Genomic DNA, 25339 nt, shown 5'->3' on the forward strand with positions numbered 1-25339 from the left:
ATGTAAGCCCAGAGCTGAAGCATTTTTAGTGTGAACATATGCATCTCTCTAAAGACATTCGCAGGGCTGGGGCTCAGATTTGGGTGATGGAAAAGCAGGCAGCCCCTCTTTGGAAAAGTCACGAATAAATAAACTGTGAGAAGAAATAAACCTGCAGGTACTTACGGATGTTGCAGGGTCCCTGTCATTTTCCCTTAGCTTGCTGTCCGGCTAAGAATATCCACATGCCCGTTCACCATCCAAAAGCCCGTGCCATATAAGGGTCCGGTGTGGCTGATAAGGAAAGATGTGGCCAAGTGAATTTTGTGCTCCGATTCCTTAACTGGGTGCCAGACTGAGCTGTTTGCAAATTTGTAAACGCAAAGCGATTTAACGGCCAACAGAACTTTTTGCTGTGGGACCTGCATGTCCTTCCAGGAGCACAGGAGCCCTGATTTTCAGAATTGAACTCAGCTTTGCCAAACGGGTTGCGAGTATGTCCTGGAATGCCTCCGACCAACCTCTCAGCACGGATGGCGGAGAGACAGTGAGTTTGAGGACAGGTACAGAGGTACCTTGCCCAGAGCTTTTGTTGCCGTTGTTGTCTCCCCCTGCCCTCCTGCAGCGGCTGTGTGATTTCATCCCACTAGGGAGTTTAAAATGTGTTACCTGGACTTGGCAAGAGGTTGGCACCAAAGTGGAGTTGGTGGTCTCGTGCCCAAGAGGAGGGTTGTACTCGGAGGAGGGTTGGCTCCTGCGCACAAGGGGCGATGATAAGGACAGGGTGGCGGGTGACCCCTCGGTAGGCTGCTGGACAGAGTGGCCTGAATAGGTGGCCCCAGGTTTGTCCAGAAGGGCCCCGAACCTGACTGAGTCAGGCACTCTGTCCCTTCCTGTTTGATGTGTCCTCAGATGTAGTCCGTGGGGCCTCCACGGCCAATCTGGCAACAGAGAATCCTCCTCCTAGCTCTGCCACTGCCAGCGTCCACCGTGGGCCCACTGAAGGACGGGTGCTCAGGTGCACCCCAGCTCTTGCTTTAGCCAGCATCTGACCTTGGATGATAAGCAGGGTGGGCCCCGTAGATACTTGGGAAAGACCACCTGGGATACTGGGTTCTGAGGGCCTTTCCTAAGGCTGTAATAGAAAGCGCCTGGGCTTGGTTGTGAGTCTTGGGTTTGTTTTGGCTTCCATCTACTAACCTTTTGACTGGTGAACCCCTAACCTCTCTGAGCTCCTACAACGGGAAGAACATTAACAGGATGATAGTAGAGACAGCGTCTAGGAAAGGCCTGTGGGATTAAAACATGGTTGCTGCTGGTGAGAATATGAAGGTTGTTAGCTCTTGTCTCTCCATGTCCACTTTTGAAAATCACTGTCGTGAAATCAATAAATTCCTCCTGTTGCTAAGCCTGGAGCTGGCCACACAGAGTCCCACGTGAGAAGGAGCTCTGCCCTGCTGAGCTCTAGGGATGGGCCTCGGGGTACATACTGAAAGCTGGGCTTGCTCTGTCCACAGTGTGGCCGTGGTGTGCCCTGTTTCCTGATCAGCAGTCACACCCGCCTCAGATTGGGCCCCCCTCTCGGCTACCCCGAAGGACCAGGACGTCGCCTGTTTCTTTGAGTACTCTCCCTCATCGCCAGTAACGTTTCTGGGTCCCACACAGCAGCATTTGACGTCACATCATGCCCATATGGCCTTCAAATGGGACTGCCATCCAGTCATTGTTAGGCCTTGAGGGAACAAACAAGTGGAAGCTTGCTTGGGCTCAGGGCTCAGCTCACACGTCCAAGTTGCCCAGCCGGGGCTGCTCTGTGTGGGACAGGTGTGGCAGCGTGCCATCCGCGTGTTCGTTTTTACCTTTGCTCTCTGTAAAGTGAGGAGACCAGCGTCCAGGCCCAGATCCACCCTTGCTTGGAGGACGTGCCTGCCGAGGAGAGGGAGGCTGGCTGCCTTTGCACGTTGAGGCCGTGAAGGGTCCTGTCGGTTTCTTGGTTCTTACCACCTTGGCAGTCAATTGAGTGCCTATTTCCCAAAGCCCAGTGTATTAGACACTAGAGCCATTCATGCTTTAGGGACGCTTAGTCTTCCCCTGATCTTCACCAGCTTTTCTAGAAATCCGTCCACGTGAACATATGATCTCAGTACAGCTTCAGTGCAGGGCCTCCAGCCCCTCCTGCCCCCTGGTCGTCTCCGCAAGCCCCTCCTGTGCAGAGAATCTAGAGCTGCTGCCGGTGGAACACTTATCTCTCAGCAACAGAAGAGGAGCACTGGCGTCCCCATACCTGGTTCTGGTCCTGCCGTAGCCTGGCTGCCCTCTTAGGGCGGGGTTCTCCCTCCACCAGGGAGCAGCTCCCTGGACTTCTCTCGGGTTCATAGGCCTTGCTTAGAACAGACATGGGCATTGAGGCTTGCCCTTTGGGTCAAGTACTTGGTCTGAACATTGAAGCATGTCTGAGAATGGATGCTCTGAGCAGTCTGACTTTCCCTGTGCTTCTCAATTACGGCGTTCTTCTTCCAGCAGTAAAAGTTTTGGGAATGGCTTGCTTTGGGAGATGAAGAGTTTTCATTTTAGAGGGATTTAGCCATCACCCAAGTCTGCTTCTGCCGCTTCCTGTTATCAAATAGCAAAAAAACCACACCAAAAACGAAGAAACAAAAAAACCCGAAAAACGAAAACCCTGACTTTGCAGGCACGCGTCGCTCTCTGCCCCTTGCCCCCACTCCCAGACTCTTCCACTGATCTGAGCACGTCAGTGAGAGTCATAGGGTTCCGAGCTCTGTGCCACATTCTTGGCTCCCAAAAGGCCATAAGCAAGTGAACTCAGAAGTTTGGGCAGCCGGCGTATTGGCTTCTCAGGCGCCTGCTTGCCTGTTTCACTTCTCTGTAAAGTAGGTGGGGCTGGGCAGGAAGGGTGTTTCCGTATGCCAGCCCTGGGGACCCTGATCTGGATTTCGCGTGCTGTAGAACACCGGTTTTAAGCCCTGGAGCGAGGCAGTTCTGTCCCCTGTTCCGCAGCTTAGCATGACCCGCTGCTCTCAGAAGGAGGTGTTCTCTAGCACCTGCATCCCTCCCCCTCCTGCAGGAACCTGGAGGCTTGCTGCCTGCTCTTTTACTCCACCTGGCCTTCACCTCCTTTTCTGGGGCTGAGTCTTGGCCTCCCTGACCCCTGGATACCTTCTGCAGGCCTCTGAAGGCCCCGTGGCTTTTCCCATGCCCATTGCCCATCCAGCTTCTGCTCCCAGCTGGCTGACGAAGCACCTTTCCCTGAAGTGCTCAGGAGGCTGGCGGTCAGTATGGAATCCCCCAGTGCAGCAGACCTCGCTGAGCCGCTGTCATCCAGTCCATGCCCTTGGGGCTGCCTGCCAAGGGCCACCTTGCCCTCGCCCCTTAGGGTCCAGGCTGGTCAGCTGTTTGTGTTTGAAAGTAAACTAATTAAATGGGTATACAATTTCTACAATAACGACCCTGTTTGTTACTGTTAAAAGTTTCAAGCAATGCAGAAAGAAGCAGCATTATGAAGCAGAAATTGGTAGTGCCCTTCCAGAACTTTTCTCACTTATTCAGTCTTCTTTAGATTTGAGTTTGGTTGGATATGTGTCTTCCTGATGCAGGACCTGTGACATGTGAGGTCACCTCTTCCCCGTTCACTTGAGCAGCTTGGCTTCTATTTTTCAGCCTTTGGCACAAAAAATGAGAAATTTGAGAGTTCCTTTCTCAGCATTTGGACTTGTTTTTTAAGGAAGGCAGAATGTGTAATTATGATTCCCACCTTCTGTCTGGCAGATGCATGCATGTTTTAGAAAAGGTGACAGGGTGGACCTGGCTTTTTGTGTCCCTGCCTGGGACTCTGCATAGCTGGGGCTCCTCGGGTGGGGGAGGTGTATTGAACAGGTGGCCTTGGGAGCTGAGGCAGCAACACAGGCTCCCCCTGGCCCCTGTGGGTGTGGCCCAGTGGCTACCAGGGAACAGGTTTTGCAAAGAAACGACTCGCTCCTTGTCTTGCAGGGAGGGAGGGGGCAGAGCTGGGAAGCCTGTTGGCAGGTCTGGAGTCATCTTATAATTGACGGGAGTTACTTTTACGCTCTAAAATGAGAGATTTCCTTAGTACCAGAGAAAGTACCCATTTCTCAGAAAAAGAAATCAAGGCCAGACCTGTCTGTTAAACTTCTGCCTCGTTCTCCTCTTCATTTCCTTAGACCTGTGCCCCACCCATCCTCCCATCACTACCTTGGCATGTTTCTGCTGAGGTCTGAGTTTCTGTATTTGTATTCATGGTGGAACCTGCCCAGGAGTTAAATCATAACTGCTTTTCTGTTGTTGGAACTGCCCTTTTGTACTTCCGGTGATGGCAACCCTCTGATCTCAGTAGAATTAAATATACTACAAGTCAAAGGGGATAACATCGATTCCATAAACATATAAACAATAGTCCCTAAGAATAACCACTTGGTAAAAAAAAAAAAAAAAAAAAAAAGAGCATATTCTTCTTCCTCACTTCTCCCTTTTTTTAATTAGGCTTTATTTATTTATTTATTTATTTATTTATTTATTTATTTTTGGCGGTACGCGGGCCTCTCATTGTTGTGGCCTCTCCCGTTGCGGAGCACAGGCTCCGGACGTGCAGGCTCAGCGGCCATGGCTCACGGGCCCAGCCGCTCCGCGGCATGTGGAACCTTCCCAGCCTGGGGCACGAACTTGTGTCCCCTGCATCGGCAGGTGGACTCTCAACCACTGCGCCACCAGGGAAACCCCTACACTTCACTCTTGATGTTGGACATTCAGTGGTTTGGACAAACATCTGAGGACACAATTCTGTCGTTACAGTACTGTGCGGAGTACTTTCACTGTCCTAAAAATCCTCTGCGCACCTCCTGTTCATCCCTCTCTCCCGTCCAGCCCCTACAACTACTTATCTTTTTACTGTCTCCGCAGTTTTGCCTTTTCCATACGTCATATAGTTGAATCATGGAGCCTTTTCAGATTGGCTTCTGTCACTTAGCAATATGCACTGAAGGTTCCTCGGTGTCTTTTCATGGCTCGACAGCTCATTCTTCCTAGTGTTGAATAGTATTCCACTGCCTGGATGGACCACAGTTTACTTAGCCATTCATAGCCATTTGCCTACCGAAGGACATCTTGGTAGCTTCTAGGTTTCGGCATTTATGACTGAAGGTGCTGTAAGCATCCATGTGTAGGTTTTTGTGTGGACCTGAGTTTTCAACTCATTTGGCAAACTACCAAGGCGCATGATTGCCTCCCTTCTGTTTTTTATATGCTCCTGTGAATTTGAGGTACGGACCGACACTAACCAGATCACCAGGCAGAAGGGGCTCCATGCAGGATGTGCCAGGAGGCCCTGGCCAGCCGACATCACTGGAGCGATGAGACAGTCAGCAACACAGGGTAGCGTCCGTCCTGCTCCCACAGGCCCTGCCGTCTGAGCTTCATTTCTCTAGCTTAGAGTATTTCAGAGTTTACATTTCTTACTTTCTTTTTTTGAATTTTATTTTATTTTATTTTTTACACAGCAGGTTCTTATTAGTTATCTGTTTTATACAAATTAGTGTATACATGTCAATCCCCATCTCCCAGTTCATCCTCCCCCTACCCCACCCGCCCCCCCTCCTTTTCCTGCTTCGTGTCCATACGTTTGTCCTCTACATCTGTGTCTATTTCTGCCTTGCAAACCGGTTCATCTATACCATTTTTCTAGATTCCACATATATGCGTTAATATACGATATTTGTTTTTCTCTTTCTGACTTACTTCACTCTGTATGACAGTCTCTAGGTCCATCCATGTCTCTACAAAGGACCCAATTTCGTTCCTTTTTATGGCTGAGTGATATTCCATTGTATATATGTACCACATCTTCTTTATCCATTCGTCTGTCGATGGACACTTAGGTTGCTTCCATGTCCTGGCTATTGTAAACAGTGCTGCAATGAACCTTGGGGTGCATGTGTCTTTTTGAGTTATGGCTTTCTCTGGGTATATGCCCAGTACATTTCTTACTTTTAAGCCAAGATGCCACTGTCTATCACCCAGAAACTCCCCTCATTTATGGACTTCAGGAGGACAGTGACAATATATGGTTCCAGTGAGCACTGTTTCTGAATCACTCAAGAAAAATCAGATATATTTCTGGGGAGCTTAATGGTTGGGATTCTAACTTTTTAGAGACTCAGCCCTCTAGGTGGCAGGAGAAATTTAACAAACAGTGCACCATATTCTGACTACCACCTAAGAGTGTTTATTGTTTATGGTTACATACTAAGGGCATGATTAGAAATGCTGTTGCAGTAGTTTTATGTAATCTTTGAACTCTGGGAAGAATGAAATGAAAACGGCCTTTAAACGTGATTTGCTGGGCCCTTGCTGTGTATTAGGAGACCGTTTGTGTGCCTTGGTTGATTATACTGATGCGCAGACGTGATTCTGCCTGCTCCAAAGTTGGGTGGGTGAGAGCCAGCCCAGAAAACCTTGGGCTCCTTGTGACGGAAGCCTGAACCCAGGTTGGTTTAGTAGAAGTCCTTATTTGAGGATGATGAGAGTCACCTAGCAGTATTCATTGAGGCCACCTTGGCAGGTGGGGTGGCCTGGGAAGACAGAGGTGGGTCCCTGAGCCTGGGAGGTCAGCAAGTGCAGCCTGTGTGGCCAAGTGTCCCCAGTGTGAAGAGGCAGTCAGGTGTCCTGTGGAGGACTGAAGTAGGTAAGCTGCCCAAGGGGAACGGCTGCATTAGAATTACCTAGGGAGTTGTTGGTTTTCTAAGACTAAGTCAGGTGGGACCCACAGATTCTGCCTATTAAAACAGCACTCTAGATGATTCTTTTTTTTTTTTTTTAAATGTGGGAGTCTTGTCCTTCTAAATGAACTTGTTAATTCATTTGGTGGAATCTTTTTTTTTTAATTAATTTATTTATTTTTGGCTGCGTTGGGTCTTCTTTGCTGCACACAGGCTTTCTCTGGTTGCAGTGAGCGGGGGCTACTCTTCGTTGCGGTGCATGGGCTTCTCCCTGTGGTGGTTTCCTCTTGTTGCGGAGCACGGGCTCTAGGCATGCGGGCCTCAGTAGTTGTGGGACACGGACTCAGTAGTTGTGGCTCGCGGGCTCTAGAGCACAGGCTGAGTAGTTGTGGCGCACGGGCTTAGTTGCTCCCCAGCATGTGGGATCTTCCCGGACCAGGGCTCGAACCCGCGTCCCCTGCATTGTCAGGCGACTTCTTAACCACTGCGCCACCCGGGAAGTCCCTAGGTGATTCTGATTTACAGCCAGACCTAGAACCTCTAGGCTAGGGGTGCTCTCCAGAGAGTATTGAGTCTGGTGCCTGTGAAGGGCGCCAGTGTGGACCCAAGACCAGTAAGGACCCAGGAGGTGGTCATCCCCTCTGGCTACCTGGGACAGGTATGCCAGAGAGAGGGCATCTGCAGGAAGGTGCAGTTTGTTCAGTTTGCAGAATGGTCCCCAGCCTGTCCCTCAGAGAGGCCCAGAGTGGAAGCGAGACTTTCAGAGCGCTGCAGGGGTCTCAGAAGCAGTTCTTTTGACTGTTGCAGGAAAGGTGCTGCTCCCCGCCTGCGGGCTGCTAGCGGCCTGGCTTTGTGTAGGGGGAGCTCAGAGCTGCTCTGTGGCGCCCGTGCTCCTTGCCCCACTTGCTCAGGCTGACCTATGGCCGCACTAAGGGACACCCGCTGTGGACAGCGCCACTTACAGGTGCTGTCCACTTCACACGCTTGAGACATGATGAAATTCACCGGCCCCAAAATTGGAAAAGAAGGTTATAAAAGAATAAATGGCCCATTAGTCTCCAACTTCATGAAGAGGAGAGGCTAATATTTATAACATTTCACGTTTGAAATGAATTCTAAGTCCAGAATTTTTCATTTTAGAATAATTTTGGAACAGTCCTGACTTTTACAGAGGAATCAACCAATTATAGAGGAGTTACTTGTCACCAAATAATTTCCAAAGCAAAATTACCAAAATCCTTAAAAAATTTAAGAGTAGCCGTTACATTTAGTGTAGAATGTAGTGAATTTCAGTGTGTTGGATATTGGTTGCAGCTTGTGGTGTGTTCGGAAATGTTTAACATCTGGCTCCAGGGCAGTGAAGGGAGCAGCCCTGATGTGGAGCACCTGCTGGTTGCCATGGAGATGCTCCCCCAGGGGCTGTCCAAGCCCCCAGGTAGCTCACTGCATCAGAGCCGGTCAGGGAGGTGCAGTGACCCCGTTGTGTGGTGTTATAGATGCACTTTCCATCTTGCAGGGGCAACAGATGTAAGTAACCTCAAGAGCACAGATAATAGCAAAAGGGACTAAAGTAATTAGGAAATGATGTTTCCAGCATTTGTTACCTTTGTCAGTTTTTTTTTGGGGGGGGAGGGGACACTTTTTTGAAGAATAGATTTTAATTTTTGGAGCAGTCTTAGGTTCCCAGCAAAAGTGAGTAGAAAGTACAGATTTCTGACCTACCGCCTACTGTCACACGTGTGCACCCTCTGCTACTACCGACACGCCCACCAGAGTGCAAGATTTGTTACAATGGATGAACCTACACAGCAGTGTTGCCCAACACCCATAGTTTCCACTGGGGTTTACTCTTGCCGTGGTACATTCTATGGGTTTTGAGAAAAGCATCCATCATTACCGTGTGGTACAGAGTATTTCACTGTCCTGAAAATCCTCTGTGCTCTGCCTAGTCAGCCCTTCTTCTGTTCAGCCCTCGTAACCACTGATCTTTTTATTGTCTCCATAGTTTTACCTGTTCCAGGATGTCATATAGTTGGAATCATATATATAGCCTTTTCAGATTTTTTTTATTGTGGTACAATATTCATAACATAAAATTGACCGTGCTAACCATTTTTAGGTGTACAGTTAGTACATTCACAGTGTTGTACAGCCATCACCACTATCCATTTCTAGAACTTTGCAATCCTGATGCCGTTTTGCATACAACTGCCTGGAAAGCCTGTGCTTGCCCCCAACGCTCTTTGTGGCTGGAGTGTGCAGCCAGTGGCTGACATCAGAGCTTCAATCACATTTTTGTTTGGCATGTTTATTTTTGTTAAGTGCTTTATTATTTTTTTTTATGAGCTCAGAATTGCAGAAATCTAAGGAATTTGCCCCTTGACTCCGTTTCTTGCTGGAGCAAACAAAAGATTATTGACTTGACACCAAGTTGGGGAGAAATCACAGTGCACCCCTCTGTCTGCAGCCCCCTCGGAATTTCAGCCTGTCTGGGCTGCAGCCACTGGAACCTGCTGGCTCACCAGGCTCCAGGCTACATCTTTGTTCCCCAGTCTTGCACTCATTCATCTTCCAAAACCAAAAACCTTCTTACTGTGTTCTTTGCAGATTTCAAAGGGACTCAAGCTGCATAATTAATATTCAGAGGATCGATCATATCACATGAGAAGGGGTGTCCAGCTCTGGTGTGTCCTGCTTTTGGCCAGTGGTTCTGCTCCCTTCTCTGCCTCTGCCTGCCCACTGAATCTCCACACGCCTCCTCTGTCCCCTGAGGTGGCCACTGGGCTTGTCCCCCCCCCACCTCCCCACAGAGGGAGCACATTTACCAGTTGGTTTCCCTTTGCCCTTTTCCACAGGTCCAAATCTAGAACAAAGGGAACATACATTCCATCAGCCTCCTTTATTTTTCCCATGTGAAAACAAAGTCCTTCTTGTTTTATTGTTTCTAAGAGGAACTTAGAGGGTCCTGAGATCACAGAATTTTAAGGACTTTCAGGTCATTGAGCTCAACTGCACTCTTCTCCCACGCCCTGACCACACACACAGAGACCTGGATGCAGGAGCCCCCTCAGCCGAGACTTGTTAACTCACATTTCTACTTTTGGAGGGGCACAGTTTGTAAGTTGAGGAGTACACTTGGACTTAACCGAGATTCCCAATGGGAGCGTAGTGGCCCACGTTCCCTCTCATTTTTAAAGTTTTGCCTGACAGCCAGGAGTGATAGGAGACATAGCTTAGAGGCCAAGGCTGGGGATGGAGTCGGTACTGAAGGAAGTGGACCCTCTGCAGAACTGGTCCCCCTCCTGAAGGAGGGGGAAGGGAGCCAGGTAACCTAGCTTTGGGGCTAGGGAGTGACTCTGGGCGTGAAGACATCACGTACCTGGGGTGCTTTATGCAAGGACAGTCTCAATTCAAAATATTTTATCCCATTTTCAGTCTGTATCGCCCAGGATGTCCCAGTTTTTGGTTCAGAAAATATGATTCCCCAGCAGAAGCTGGGCACACATGAGACATTTGCTAGTATAGGAATACAGCTGGAGAGTTGGAGGGGTGGCCTAGGAAAGGCGATCTTACAAACCTTTGTTCAGGTCAGTGGATCCAAGGTCAGATTCTCAGTGACGGTTTTGAAGGGCTCCTTGTCTCCTGTTCCGCTTGTGAGGGTCAGAAGGATTTCATAGTTTTCACTATAATTAGGCAGTTGCATTCAGTTGGCATTTTCTTCATTGATAGGCTGATCACTGCCTTTCAGATCTCTGGCAGGCACTTAGGAGGGTGGGGGGAGGATGCTCAGACAGTACAGGTGTTGACTGGCAGATAATCTCCCGACCTCCTTTTCCTCTGTTACCTCATTTTATCCTCACAACAACCCCGTAGGGGAAGCGCAGTTCTCCTTTTACAGATGAGGAAACTGAGGCTCAAAAGGTTAAGTCATCTTCCCCTGGCCGTGTGGCTTGTCGCTGGCAGGGCCGAGACCTGAGCCCGGAAGCCCTGTTTCCTTTCTCCTCGGCCTCCCTGTCATCGAGTCCGTCCTGGGGCTCCCAGGCATTCATCGAATGTCTGTTTGGCAGGGGACGGGCGTGCCTGGCAGCCGCGGCCAGCAAGGTGAGGGGGGAGCCAGACCAAGAAGGTCAGCACATTCTCTGCAGAGCGCGACAACTTCAGGCTTGTTTTGAGCCAGGACTTGGGATTCTTCTTGCTGAAGTTTGGTTACCCCATGGCCTCGGGTGGTTGTCTGCGCGGGGTCCCTTTGGGTTTGGATTTCAGATTTATTCTTGAATTTTTATTTCAGGACATAACTTGGCAAGATGAGCACTCTGCCCCTTTCTCCTGGGAAACGAGGGTAAGTTGGGTTAAATTTAGATTTGTTTGTCTTCTTAAAAAGCGTGGCGGCCTTAGGTATTTTCCGTTCAGCCTTGGTGGGCTCAGAAGGCCGCGGGCTGCGGGTGATGCGCCCCCTGCCGGTGGGAGAGGAGAGGCGGAGGGGCGGGGCCTACACCACGTTGGGCTTGGTGAGGGATGGAAGCGTGGCGGTCAGCGCGCTGGGCACGGTCGGCGCCCCTGTCCTGGGAAAGCAGGGGCAGCCCCTCGGGGGGCTTTCTCGGCTCACACTTCTGCCCACCAGCACTCAGTGCCTTGTTGGGGGCTCCATAACGCAAAGCTTTGAGGGAAGCTTTTCTTGGCGGGGGGGGGGGGCGGGGTGGTTAAGAGCTGCTTTTATTAAAGTGAAATCCGAAGGGCAGCCGAGATAGGAAGGTGGGTGGATGTGGAAACAAGGCAGCAGATGCATCAGAACTGCCTGCAAGAGTCACCTCAAAGGCAGAGTCCTGAGGGAGGAAGGGAGGAGGGGAAGAGTGCCCTTTGTACCCTTTGAAGCTGGAATAGCCAGTGGATACAGATGTGCAACCCAGCCTGGGTCCCTGATGCTGGTCCCCAGTCATTCGTTTATTGCTGTTAGTGTCATTGTTGCCAAAGTTGCTTAAGAGTATCAAGCTTAACGGGGTTTATCCGTTTCCCCATTCTCCCTAGTTGTCCCAGTACAAGTGCATTAATAAGTAGCGCAAAATGACCGAAAGGCAGGTGTCTCAAACCCAAGGAAAAGAAGGAAAAAGACCAGGATTCTCTGAATTCTAGAACATTCTCTGCTGTGTGTTGGAGCGTCCTTTCCCTAATGGGGGTGACCAGGACGGCTATGTACCTGCAATAGGGCTTAGGCTTGAGGTTGGATCAGGGCTTTCAAGCCCTGACACTTGAAGGGGCTTGTTTCTTGGTTTTTCACTTGTCCCTACAGTTGCTCATCCCGGTAGAAACGGCGTCCAGGGGGCTGTAGGGAGGGTGGGTCAGAGTGGGATGCGGCAGTGGTGGGGGGGTCTGCAAGCCACCTGAGAGGCCCTCAGGTGGGCGTCTGTGTCTTAAAATGAAGGATATGACGAGGGCTCAGATGGATCAGGACAGCCATGGTGTTGCCCACAGGCGGCGCGGTTGGTTAGCTGATTGATTGCCCCAAGTGACGCGAGCTGCCCTAGGATGAGGAAGCCTGTGAAAGTTGAGGGGACCCTTACGTGAGAGTTGAGAGGTGGCTTTTGCGAATACGTGGCATTAATGCAGATAACCATGCTCCTCTCGCAAGCACAGACTCCTGCCTTTGGGGGTCCAGAACGTCAGGTCCTAAACATCCTAAAAATAAAGATGCAAATATCTGCATCCTGCGTGCGTGATTTTTTTTTTTATTTCCGTGGCAGATTAATAACCTAGGTCTGCGCAGAGGTCAGGGTGAGTGATGACGTTGTGCCTGGAATTGGAGTCTCCTTCAGGATCTGGACACTGGTTAAGGGGTGGCTGAACCAGCGAGGGTGGCTGGGAGGCAGCCAGGGAGGGTGAGGGGCAGCCTGGGATTGCAGCTTCCGAGCTCCAAGACCCACCCATAAATCCCTTGTGCAGTGACAGGGCAAAGGGAGTTGGAGGTGGGTAGAAAGGACCTCGCGACATTGACGTTCAGCCAGGGCCATCGATATTCCTTTTATATGGGTTCCCCAGATGGGTAACTGACAAGCACTACAGTTAAGTCCCCTACATACGAACCTTCAAGTTACAAAGTTTCAAAGACGGGAACGTGCATTCTACCAATGTCAGGCGTGCATGAAATGGCAGCTTGCCCTCCATCTCTTACTGCTGACGATCCTTCAGCTCTACCGTCTCCCACCTCCTCTCCCCGCTCCAGCCAGTAACTCTTGCCTGTTCACTCGATGCCAGCCCCTGGATGCCAGCTGTTGTCCTGGACTACTGTCCTTTTCAAGGGACTGTACTGTAAGATAAAAAATGTTTTATTTTTTGTTTGTTTTTTATGTGTTATTTGTGTGAAAGGTATTTTAAACCTGTTACAGTACAGTACTAGATAGCCCATTGTGTTAGTTGGGTGCCTACATACAACTTGTTCGTATGTAGGGGCATTACTGTAATCCTAGGCAGATGGGTAGTCTGCAGGGGGGAGTGGACAGCCTCGGGGACAGTGGCCCAGAAGGCAGCACAGATGTTACTGGACTGGGCCCTGTGTTTGATGATGTCTCAGTGATGAAGACAGAGAAGTCAAATTAGTTAAAATGCCCCGAGCCCTAAGTCCATCATGCCCCCCACGAGGATATCTACTCTCATAAGAATTTACCTTGTTAAATGTTCCTGAGTCAGCCGTTTGTGGGATGGGATGTTTCATCTGTTATTAGCTTGATGCAGATGACATTCTGGGGCAAGGATGGGGCAGCACCTGGGGCGGCTGCTGAGAATGAGACTCAGTGTGGGAACAGGTGCCGGGAAAAAGTCTCTAGAACAAGGTGTGCTGACACAGTCCAGCACGGGTCACACTCGTGCTGGTGTTAATTGTCCACAGATACCATCCAGGTCCCTTAGGAACCTGCATAAATTGAGAAGGCTTGATAAACTTAAGTCAATATGTGTTGCTCACATTTTAATTAACTTGGTTTTTTTTGTTGTTTTTTTTTTAGTGAAAGGTATAGTCTTGTGGCTGAGAGTTCTGTTTCATTTTTTTTTCCGTTGGAGTATAGTTGCTTTACAATGTTGTGTTAGTTTCTGCTGTACAGTGAAGTGAACCAGCTATATGTATACCTGTATCCCCTCCCTCTTGGACCTCCCTCCCACCGCACCCCTCCCCCCATCCCACCCATCTAGGTCATCACAGAGCATGAGCTGAGCTTCCCGTGCTATACAGCAGGTTCCCACTAGCCATCTGTTTTACACATGGTGGTGTATTTATGTCAAACCTAATCTCCCAATTCATTTCACGTTCCCTTTCAATGAGAGAACCAGCTTATTTCATGAACAGGTGGGCTGTGTCCTCACCTTTCGATTTGAGCTCTCAAAATCACACTTACGTGATTTGAAGTCAGAACTTTGTAGAGGCAAAATAGAGAGCGTTCCAGAGAGCAAAGGGCCTCACCCCTGCTCTGTCATCAAGAGTCGGAGTTCCCCCACTCGCCTCTCCCCAGCTGAAGCGTGAGTGCCCACCTCTCTGCATTGTCACGCTCTTCCTTAGGACTGAAAGACGGATGAGAACTTCTTTGGAGAGCTGCATGCAGGAGGTGGGTTAGCCAGGGCAGGGTGGCCCTGACCTCCAACTGCAAGGCTGGAGACTCTTTGTCATTTGATGTCTTTGATGCATGGCAGGCACCTCACTCCTTCGCGGCTTGAAGCAGCCATTTCTTTTCTCCTGATTCCGGGGGCCAGTGGTCTGGGCAGGGCTCAGCCGGGCTGTTCTTCTGTGGGCCTCGCCGGGCACCGCTCACGTGTCATCTGACGGCCGATGGGAGCTGGTTGCTCTAGGGTACCCTCTCTTCCGTGTCCAGTTGGGGCCACGTGTGTCCAGTGGAGCTACGTGTTGGTGGAAGAGTTCCCTCCGGTGAGAGCGGAAGCTGACAGGGTCTTCCGAGGCTGAGGCTTGGGCACCAAAGTATCCCCTCTGCTTTGTTCTGCTGGTCAAATCGAGGCACAGTCCAGCCCGGATTTGCGGTGTGAGGACACGGATTGCAGCTGCTGACGGACCGTTGCAGAGAATGTGTGCCATTTCAAATCAAAGACTCCACGCTCTGACAACCCTGACAGCGGGTCGTTTCATTTGATTGTCTATCATCCACTGATGGTTTTTTTTGAATTTTAAATTGTGGTAAAATACACATCCCATAAAATGTACCGTCTTAGCCATTTGTAAATGTGCAGTTCGGTGGCCTTAAGTGCATTCCCACTGCTGTGCAGCTGTAGCCACCATCATCTCCAGAACTGTATCATCTTCCCAAACTGCAACTCTGTTCCTTTTAAGCCGAAAACCCCCTTTCCCCCTTCCCCAGCCCCTGGCAACCACCCTTCTACTTCCTGTCTCTATGACATCATTCACTGATTTTTTTTCAAAAATCTGGCGGACGTTGATTATCCTTCCACTCTGGGACAGACATTATGCTTAAGGCTCAGAGGTGAGTAAACACTTGGTCTCGGCCAAGATCCCAGTGTGGGGGTGACCGCGCCTGGGGGCAGAACTCACATAGGAGGACCGCTTTAGCCACACGATCATTCCTCCAGTCATTTTCCTTCATTCACATAACACATATTTACATACACGTTGGTAGATACGGTCTCGTGCCTTCTGCAGCTATTCACTTCAGACTTTTTTTTTTTTTTCCTTTTTTTTTGGCCGTGCTGCACGGCATGTGGGATCTTAGTTCCCTGACCAGAGATCGAACCCGCGACCCCTGCACTGGAAGCGTGGAGTCTTAACCACTGGACCAGGAGGGAGGTCCCCACTTCTGCAGACATTTAATGATAGCCAACTAAGTGCCTAGCTCTTTCTCAGCTCTGACTTCTCATCCACCAGTCGATCAGCTGAGGCCAGGGTCAGCCTGACCCAAGGTGATGATTGTTGGGCACAGAGCCGAGAATCTCAGGGATTTGAGATTTCTTCCCAATTTTTGCACCTCTGTCTGGGCTCCTTCTTTTGGGCCAGCCCGTGGCCGAGGACCCCTGCAGAGACCTGCAGAGACCTGCAGAGCGTGGACGAGCTGGTGCTGTCCGTCCCTGAAAGGCAGCTCTGACCAGGAGAGGCCTCGATGCCGGGCAAGCACTGCCCGTTTCCTCGGATCCTGCTCAGTCGTCCAGCCTGCCCTCCCCTCCTGGGTCGCCTCCTGCCGAGGCCGCGCCAGGCCTGATGCCTCTGTCGCTCCGACCTCTTCCCCACGGAAGGGAGGCTCCGAGGCAGAAGTGCCCGTCCCGGCCGGGCGCTTGGTCATCATCTTTCCCCTCATCCGTCAGCTTGGCAGGTGTGCTAGGGGCAAGGGCGCCTACAGGGCCCCACGGCGGATTCCCTTCTCCTGTCCTGAGGTTCCACAAGGAAAACACTCAGCACTTGGAATGCTCCAGAGAGGGGAGTCGGGAGGAGAGGATGCTTTGCGCTGCCGCCCCTCTGGGCCGGGGGGTTTACAGGAGACTCCTGCAGAGGTAGGTCAGGCCCTAGCGCCGAGTGGCTGGACTCTGGGGACGCCACGCCCACCGTGCTCGCCTCCCCCAAGGCGGTCTGGATTCTCCCTGTCTACCCGAGTCCTTCACCTGAGGTTCGGCTGCCTATTTGGGGATCGTAAGTCAGCTGGGTGGGGATCAGCTCCTTGATCTCCGAGGGTCAACGCAGACCACTCCTGGAGTAGGGAGGCCTCTCAGCTGCTCCTCAGGAGGACAAGTAAGCCTGGGAGCCAGAGCGTCTCCGCGGGCTGAGGTCCACACCATAGGGATCTGCAGCACGTCAAATTCTCTCACCCAGGAGGTCAGCGTCGCTGCCCCCGCTGCGGGCCGGATGCCGGTGCTCAGGGGCGGCGGTAACGGGCAGGCGGGTTGAATCGATGAAGAGGGATTGGAGCTTGGGTCTGTCTGTGGCTAACAGGCATCTCTCACCCACGCAGGACAGAAGGGCGTTCCGTTGGGATGTCCGTACGTGGAGCGTTCCCTGGGTTCCCAAGTATGGCTCTGCCTGGCTGTACCCCCTCACCGCCAGCCAAAAGTTTCTGAGAAACGCAGGGCCGTGGAGCCACGCCATGCTCCCATCACAGCATCACTCCTGCTTGGGGGCCCTCACGGAGACCCCCGGCTCTGCCCAGCAGTGAAGTCTCCCTCCCCTCCCCCTGCCCCTCCCCCGTGCTGTCTCTAGCTCACCTTCCTGAGATCCAGAGCAGGCCTGTGGCCCCCTGCTCGGGACCTTTCCTGGCTTTTGTAGGTGCAGTGACCTGTCAGCTCCTCAGCCCGGGGCCCAGCCTGCTGCTCTGGCCCCAAGGGTCCTTACGGCCGGTCTCTTCTCCAGCCCCGCAGCCCTGCCGCATGGCACTGATCTCGCCTGCCTCGGTGCCTTGCCCAGCCCCCTGGCCCCCAGCCACCCGTGCAGGTCCCATCTGCCCCCACACCCGGAGCAGATTCCGTTCCTGTGGTTCTCCCAGTTATTGTGACAGCCGGGCAGCTCCCACAGGCCCCTGATCTGTGCTGAGCACCTTGGGGGCATTTCCTCAGCTAATCCCCACAATGCACGCTTTGACAGATGAGGAAACAGAGGCCCAGAGTGAGGGGTGTGAGCTAGATGTCCCAGCCCAGCGCCGTGTGCTTCACCCCTTGCCACAGCGTCTGCAACTGTCCCCGTTCTGTGTCCCTCCTGAGAAGCTCTGCGCTAGACGGACACACGTTAATGTCACCGGTGGTGTTCTTTGTTGGTGCATCTTGTCCCTGTGAGACGACAAGCACCTGGAGGGCAGAGGCTCCTGTCCTTCCCTTGGCCCTTATAACCACAGGCTCCTTCACACCCACCGTCTGTTGGGTGTCTGTTGGCTTTTCCCCAGGCTCGTTGCCGTGGGCCCCAACAGCTGGGCCCTGTCCATTGTCCGCCCGGCTCCCTGGTGAAAATACAGGAGTGTTCTCTAGCCCCTGGGTCCTCGGGGTTAGGGGCGGGTGGTCTCCAGACCCTGTCCCCTGTGCCCCGCTGTCCTGGAGGGTCTGACAACCCCAGTCTCAGTGGCTAGGCCATGCTCTCTTCCCCACCAGATTGTCATCCTACTAATTTTGAGATTCTAAAAGTTTTTCGTATCTTCCCCTCTTCTTCCTTTTCCTCCTTTGGCAGGGGAGGTGGAGGAGGATAAATGTTAAATGGTTTGTGAATTTATTAGGATTTGCTCCAGTAAGCTATTATATTTTCTGACAATGTTTCTGCAGCCTTCATCTCAACAGTTTAGATCTGCCAGAGGCCGCCAAGCTAAACAGTTAGTTTTGGCCGCCTGCACCCTCCTTTACTGAAATATTACACATTCCTCTCCAGTGAGTGGGACGTAAAAATAGGCACTGGGCTCAGTTGTGGGCTTTCTGTTTTTAGAACGGACGTGGCCAGCTAAGACCCAGTTAGTTCCCCACATGGGGAGGCTGACACCCAGGCCTGGCTCAGTGCATAGCCCTGGGGCTCCAACCGGGGCGCCTGGGACGTAGAGGGTAGCGCCGTCAGCATTGCTGTGAGGAGGGGAGAGGGCTTCCTGAGTACCCCTCACTCTTCCGTCTCAGCCATCTCCTATAAGGCCACGGGCTTGAATCCCCCTCCGACGTGCTGTCCGAGCTGGGGGCTGCTCTTCACGTGGAGCAGCATCCTGTTGCTGGGCCCAGCTCGGCGCAGGGGACCGGGTTCCCGAGAGCTCTTTGTCCACACCTGGAAAAACGGACTTTTTCCAGAAATCAGAAGATTGCATGGGAACTTCCTGACTTGCTAGCGTTCATCACAGGCTCCAGACGCAGTCCCCCTGCTGGCCTGTCAGGTCGCGAGCCAGGGCTGTCTTCTCCTGCTCACTGATCTGCTCCAGTGTCAGAGGGCCCCCTTGCATAGCCTCGGGGCCACGGGGGAAGGTGAGGTCAGAGACCCCGCCAGAAGCACAGGCTCTGGGGGGGTCCAGGGACAGCACTGTGGCTGCAGTACATCCCTGTGGGGAGTGTCTCAGCTCAGATTCCACTGGGCCGGGATGGGGGACACTGGGCCGGGATGGGGCTTCAGAGTTGTGCTCACTTTTGGACGCAGACACGGCCCGCGTGTCCCAGCCACGGGCACCACACCCCTGGTGACCAGAGGAAGGCGGGGAGGGGCCAGCACCCGGAGGGGATCCAGTGGGAATGCTGCTGCCCGCCCCGGGGAGCTTAGATGCCTCTGACCAAGCAGAACAGGACCAGAGCCCAGTAGCCTGCATTTACTGAGCACTTACTATGTGCCGGGCCAGGTTCTAAAGCAACAGCCCAGGGAGTAAGAATACTCCGTCTTTACTAGAGAAGAAAAGAGTCCGGGTTCAGGCTGGGTCGTTGGTGGGTTTGCTGAGAAGAGCTGGTTCAGGGAAGAAGGTAGCTGTGGCTTTGGGCCGGTGAGCAGGAGGCGCCTCTGAAGGGGACCTGGGGCTTAGGGGCCCTCCTAGGAGGAAGCAGAGACACCAGGCCTCAGCCTGGTCTGGGAGGGAAGGGGGCGGCCCAGGGAGGGTGGAGTCACCGAGCACAAAGCAATGAAACCTCTCCTAAAGCACAGAGGGAGCTGCAGTGCAGGTGCCACTTCTGTGTGACCTGGACAACAGCGCGTCTTTCAAAGTGACCAGGAGCCCCTCTTCACCATGTCCTGGTCCAGTTTTGCTGGCGTTCTGGGGTCTTGGAGCCAAGTAAGATGAACTCTGGTCAGGAAAAAGGACCCTTTTCCCCTCTTCTTCTTTCTTTGCCCGCCCCTTCCCAACAGGCATGTGTTTTAACCACAAACCACAAACCTTTGCCCTTTGGGGCGAGGAGTGGGAAAGAAAGAGACCCTCACCAGTGTGGCTGATCAAGGAGGACCGTTTCTTAAAAGGGGGTTGTAGTCATATTTTATTTGCAGAATGGAAAACAACAAATGCCTGGGCAAAAAGGCTTAGAAGCTGATACACTAGAACGTTTTTTCTTCTGTAAGTTCTTGTTTTCCTCATTTTCACACTGGGGCGCCCCAAACCAAGTAGCCACCCCCGTCAGCCTGGCCCTCTCTTCTACCAAGATGTCACCCTCCCCGAGGGGCTCTCACGAGGGCTCCAGTAGCCCAAGGAGCCCTGAAAGCCTCCGTGGTTCTCTTGCAGCTTGTCACTCCAGCCAGCTAAGTGCTGCTCGGTGCCCTGATCGAGGGCTGGAAGCAGTCCTGGAACCACTATGGCTGACTTCTCTCCCCAGCATCCTTGGCTCGGCCCAGTGCTGTCCTGTGCCCAGACTCATGTTCAGCCCAGCTTTCCGGGAGCTTCTCCCCACTGGAGAGATGGCTGATCCTAAAAGAGCCTAGTGTTTGACGAACCGCTCAAAGTGTTTTCTTTACCCCGCAATTTGCAGATCAATCTCAACTCTGTTCTCTCAGGCTCAGTCCCCACTTCCAAGCTATTTCTAGCACTTTGCTTATTTAAAGAACTCATCATCTCTGTACCCACATTCTCCCTGTATTTTATTGTGGAGTTTGGAAATATGCAGAGTATTGAGAATGACTCACTCAGAAACAGCCCTTTAAAAATCAGATTAGGTCATTGACATAAAGAAACCCTGCCACGTATGGGGATCGCTGGTGTTCACACGGACATCATCCCTGGCGGCCACTGGCTTTTTAGATGTGGTGTGATGCTCAGCACAGCTGCAGGCCTCGGAATCACTTGCTCCAGACTGAAATCCCACCTGCTCTTAATGGACTAGTGACCTAGGACAATTCACTCATTTGCTCCAGACCTCCATTTTCTCCGTTGTAGGATAAAAACTTTTTAGGAGAAAAGCCCAACAAAAAAGAAAACTGTGCCCGGTGCACTGGATGCGCTCAGAGTCTGCATTTGTTCTGAGCCCCAGCACCTGAGCTTTGATTTTTTTTTTTTAATGTCTAGATTAAAAAAATTTTTTTTTATTGAAGTATAGTTGATTTACAATGTTGTGCCCCTCCCTGGTGTACAGCAGTGACTCAGTTATACACATACATACATTCTTTTTTTATATTCTTTTCTATTATGGCTAATACAAGATATTCAATATAGTTCCCTGTGCTATACAGTAGGATCTTGTTGTTTATCCATCCTGTATGTAATAGTTTACATCTGCTAACCCCAAACTCCCAGTCTATCCCTCTCCCTCCCCACTGGCAACCACAAGTCTGTTCTCTATGTCTGTGAGTCTGTTTCTGTTTTGTAGATAGGTTCATCTGTGCCACATTTTAGATTCTACATATAAGTGATATCATATGATATTTGTCTTTCTTTTTCTGACTTACTTCAATTAGTATAATAATCCCTAGTTGCATCCATGTTGCTGCAAATGGCATTTTTTTCATTCTTTTTTTATGGCTGAATAGTATTCCATTGTTTATATGTACCACATCTTTATCCATTCATCTGTCAATGGACATTTAGGTTGTTTCCTAAACATGTTTCCATGTTTTGGCTATTGTGAACAGTGTTGCTGTGAACATAGGGGTGCATGTTTCTTTTTGAATTATAGTTTTGTCCAGGTATATTCCCAAGAGTGGGATTGCTGGGTCATATGGCAATTCTATTTTTAGTTTTCTGAGGAACCTTCATACAGTTTTCCATAGTGGCTGGACCAACTTACATTCTCACCAACAGTGTAGGAGGGTTCCCTTTTCTCCACATCGTCTACAGCATTTGTTATTTGTAGACTTTTTAGTGATGGCCATTCTGACTGGTGCGAGGTGGTACTGCATGGTAGTTCTGATTTGCATTTCTCTAATAATTAGTGATGTTGAGCATCTTTTCATGTGCTACTGGCCACCTATATGTCTTCTTTGGAGAAATGTTTGTTAAGGTCTTCTGCTCATTTTTGGATTGGGTTATTTGTTTTTTTGTTGTTGAGTTGTTTGTATATTTTGGAGATTAAGCCCTTGTCGGTTGCATCATTTGCAAATATTTTCTCCCATTCTGTAGGTTGCCTTTTCAGTTTTTTTTAATGGTTTTCTTTGCTGCACAAAAGCTTGTAAGTTTGATTAGGTCCCATTTGTTTACTTTTGTTTTTATTTCTATTGCCTTGAGAGACCGACCTAAGGAAACATTGGTACAATTTATGTCAGAGAATGTTTTGCCTGTGTTCTCTTCTAGGAGTTTTATGGTGTCTTGTCTTATGTTTAAGTCTTTAAGCCATTTTGAGTTTATTTTTGTGTATTGTGTGAGGGTGTGTTCGAATGTCATTGATTTACATGTGGCTGTTCAACTTTCCCAACACCACTTGCTGAAGAGACTGTCTTTTTCCCATTTTATATTCTTGCCTCCTTTGTTGAAGATTAATTGACCGTAGGTGTGTGGGTTTATTTCTGGGTTCTTTATTCTGTTCCATTGATCTGTATGCCTGTTTTTGTAGCGATACCACATGGTTTTGATTACTGTAGCTTTGTAGTATTGTCTGAAGTCTAGGAGAGTTATGCCTCCTGCTTTTTTTTTTTTTTTCCCTCAGGATTGCTCTAGCAATTCTGGGTCTTTTATGGTTCTGTACACATTTTTGGGTTATTTGTTCTAGTTCTGTGAAAAATGTCATGGGTAATTTGATAGGGATCACATTAAATCTGTAAATTGCTTTGGGTAGTATTGCCATTTTAGCAATGTTCATTCTTCCAATCCAAGAGCATGGGATATATTTCCATTTCTTTGAATCCTCTTTTATTTCCTTTATTAATGTTTTATAGTTCTCAGTGTATAAATCACCTCCTTGGTCGGGTTTATTCCTAGGTTTTTTTTTTTTTTTTTTTTTTGGTGTAATTTTAAAAGGTTTTTTTTTTTTTTACATTCCCTTTCTGACATTTCACTGTTAGTGTAAAGGAATGCAACTGATTTCTTAATGTTAATCTTGTATCCTGCTACTTTGCTGCATTCATTTATTAGATCTAGTAGTTTTTGTGTGGAGTCCTTAGGGTTTTCTATATATAGTATCATGTCATCTGCTTATAGTAACAATTTTACTTCTTCCCTTTCAACTTGGATACCTTTTATTTCTTTTTCTTGTCTGATCTCTAGGACTTCCAATACTATGTTAAAGAGCAGTGGAGAGAGTGGACATCCTTGTCTTGTTCCAGATTTTAGTGGGAAGGCTTTCAGCTTTTCACCATTGAGTATTGTATTGGCTGTGGGTTTGTCATAAATAGCTTTTATTATGTTGAGATATGTTCCCTCTATTCCCATTTTGGTAAGAGTTTTTAATCATGAATGGATGTTGAATTTTGTCAAATGCTTTTTCTGCATCTATTGAGATGATCATGTGGTTTTTGACTTTTCTTTTGTTAATGTGGTGTGCATTGATTGATTTGTGTATGTTGAACCATCCTTGTGAACCTGAGATGAATCCCACTTGGTTGTGGTGTGTAATCTTTTTTATGTGTTGTTGGATTCGGTTTGCTAATATTTTGTTGAGAATTTTTGCATCTATATTCATGAAATATATTGTCCTGTCATTTTCTTTTTTAGTGGTGTCTTTGTCTGGTTTTGGTATCAGAGTGATGGTGGCTTCGTAGAATGTCTTTGGGAGTGTTCCCTCCTCTTCAAACTTTTGGAAGAGTTTGAGAAGAATCAGTATAAATTCTTCTTTGTATGTTTGGTAGAATTCACCTGTGAAGCCATCTGGTCCTGGACTTTTGTTTGTAGGAATCTTTTTATTACAGATTCTACTTCACTTCTAGTGATCAGTCTGTTCAAATTATCTATTTCTTCTTGATTCAATTTTGGTGGTCTGTAAGTTTCTAGAAAGTTGTCCGTTTCTTCTAGGTTGTCAAATTTGTTGGCATGTAATTGTTCATAGTATTCTCTTATGGTTTTTTGTATTTCTGCAGTATCAGTTGAGATTTCTCCTTTTTCATTTCTTATTTTATTTGGGTTCTTTCTCTTTTCTTCTTGGTGAGCCTGGCTAGAAGTTTGTCAATTTTGTTTACCCTTTCAAAGAACCAGCTCTTGGTTTTGTTGATTTTTTCTATGGTTTTTTTAACCTCTGTTTTATTTATTTCCTCCCTGATATTTATTATTTCCTTCCTTCTGCTGACTTTAGGTTTTTGTTCTTTTTCTAATCATTTTAGGTGATAGGTTAGGTTGTTTACTTGAGAATTTTCTTGTTTTCTGATGAAGGCCCAGTCCTCTCCCCAGGGTCTGACCCTGAAGCCTGAGCCTCAGCACCCAGCCCCCATCCGCTCCAGTGGTCCAGCAGACAAGCGCCTCAGGCTGGGGAGTGACAGTCTGCACAGACCCTCTGTGCAGGTCTCTCTCTCCGCTTTGCCCTCTGCACACCTGTTGCTGCGCTATGCTCTGAGGCTCTGAATGGGCTTTGATGTTTTTTCTTGGGTTCTATTTCTTATAACCCTGAGCTTCAAGGCAGCCTGTGCTTGTGTTTGGAGCTGGAGTTCCTTGTGGCCTCATCATCTTGAGGAGAGACCTGTGGCCATCAGAATCTGGGCTTTTAGGAAAAGTCTCAGCCAGAGAGAAGTGAAGGCATATGCCTTCTCTATTAAAGTAATAGAGAACCATGTTAGCACAGTTTTAAATTATACTCAGTGACAACACGGAAGCAGTGGCTGCAACTGCTACTCTGATATATAGCTGGCAGCATTAGAAATCAGGGCAGCCACTGGCAAACAAATTTGATATGCACCCAAAACCATAATAAAAGAAAGGTTTAAACCTGTTGTAGTTTGGTACTTTGCTTCTGGAAATCTGTCTGAAGAAATTAACTCCAAATGGGGGAGAGCTGTATACATGAAGATGTTCTGACAGCCTTAATTATAACAACAGAAATTAAAAGCAGCAAACTGATAAAAAGAAAATGGGAAAGTAGATGGTGGGACAGCCACTCAGTGAAATATCTTGTGCCCATTAAAACTAATGATTACAAAGACAACATAACACCATTGATGATGCTTCTGGTTAAGTGAAGAAACAATACCCAAAATTATATGCATAACAGAACTGCAACGTCATAAAATACATATCTGAGAAAGATTCCATGAAACTACACAAACTAATAGAGATTATGGGAAGAGGGAAAGGTTATGAATGATTTTTTTCTAATTCCCCAAATTTTAGTATGCAGTTTTAATACTTTTATTTTAAAAAGAATAAGAGGAAGGGAATGTATGAGGGAGTGGAAGTGGAGAGGAAGAGAAGAATGTTCCAGTTTAAACTGAGAAATGCCTGAGGCAGCAGACTGCTTGCTCTGCAGGGCTTGGGGGCGCTACCCTCCAGGGTGCTCCACTGTAAAGAGGCATCAGGTTTCCACTCATGGTTTGTTGGTCAGAACAGCTCAGCCCTACCACTTTTAGAGGTCACAGTGGTTAGCAACGTCAGATCAAGGAAAGTGTTTCTGGGGCACTTGGATGTGGGGTGTGGACCCTGCCCTGCCCTCAGGGGTTCCTCACCTAACAGGGGCAGGACCAGCTGAGAGCAGCAGGGTAGCACCAAGGAGATCATGGGAGAGGAAGGCTGTCTTGTTAACTCGGGCAGCTGTGACAGATACTGCAGACTGGGGGCATCCAGTAACAGACGTCTGCTTCTCACAGTTCTGGGGCTGGGAGTCCGAGATCCCGGTGCCAGCAGGGT

At 49.4% G+C, this 25339-nt stretch overlaps 1 protein-coding gene across 1 annotated transcript in view; it reads left to right on the top strand.

Annotated features, from left to right (window-relative positions):
- LOC309813728 (uncharacterized protein C1orf198 homolog) overlaps positions 1-25339 on the top strand; it is a 33959-nt gene that overhangs the window by 1679 nt on the left and 6941 nt on the right. Inside the window, exon 2 of the mRNA XM_082638826.1 lies at positions 11017-11067. Within this exon, the coding sequence (XP_082494952.1) occupies positions 11017-11067 (51 nt within the window). The remainder of the gene's footprint in view (positions 1-11016; positions 11068-25339) is intronic.

The sequence above is a fragment of the Mesoplodon mirus genome (genome assembly GCF_964341445.2).
Source record: "Mesoplodon mirus genome assembly, chromosome: 2".
Lineage (NCBI taxonomy): Eukaryota > Metazoa > Chordata > Mammalia > Artiodactyla > Ziphiidae > Mesoplodon > Mesoplodon mirus.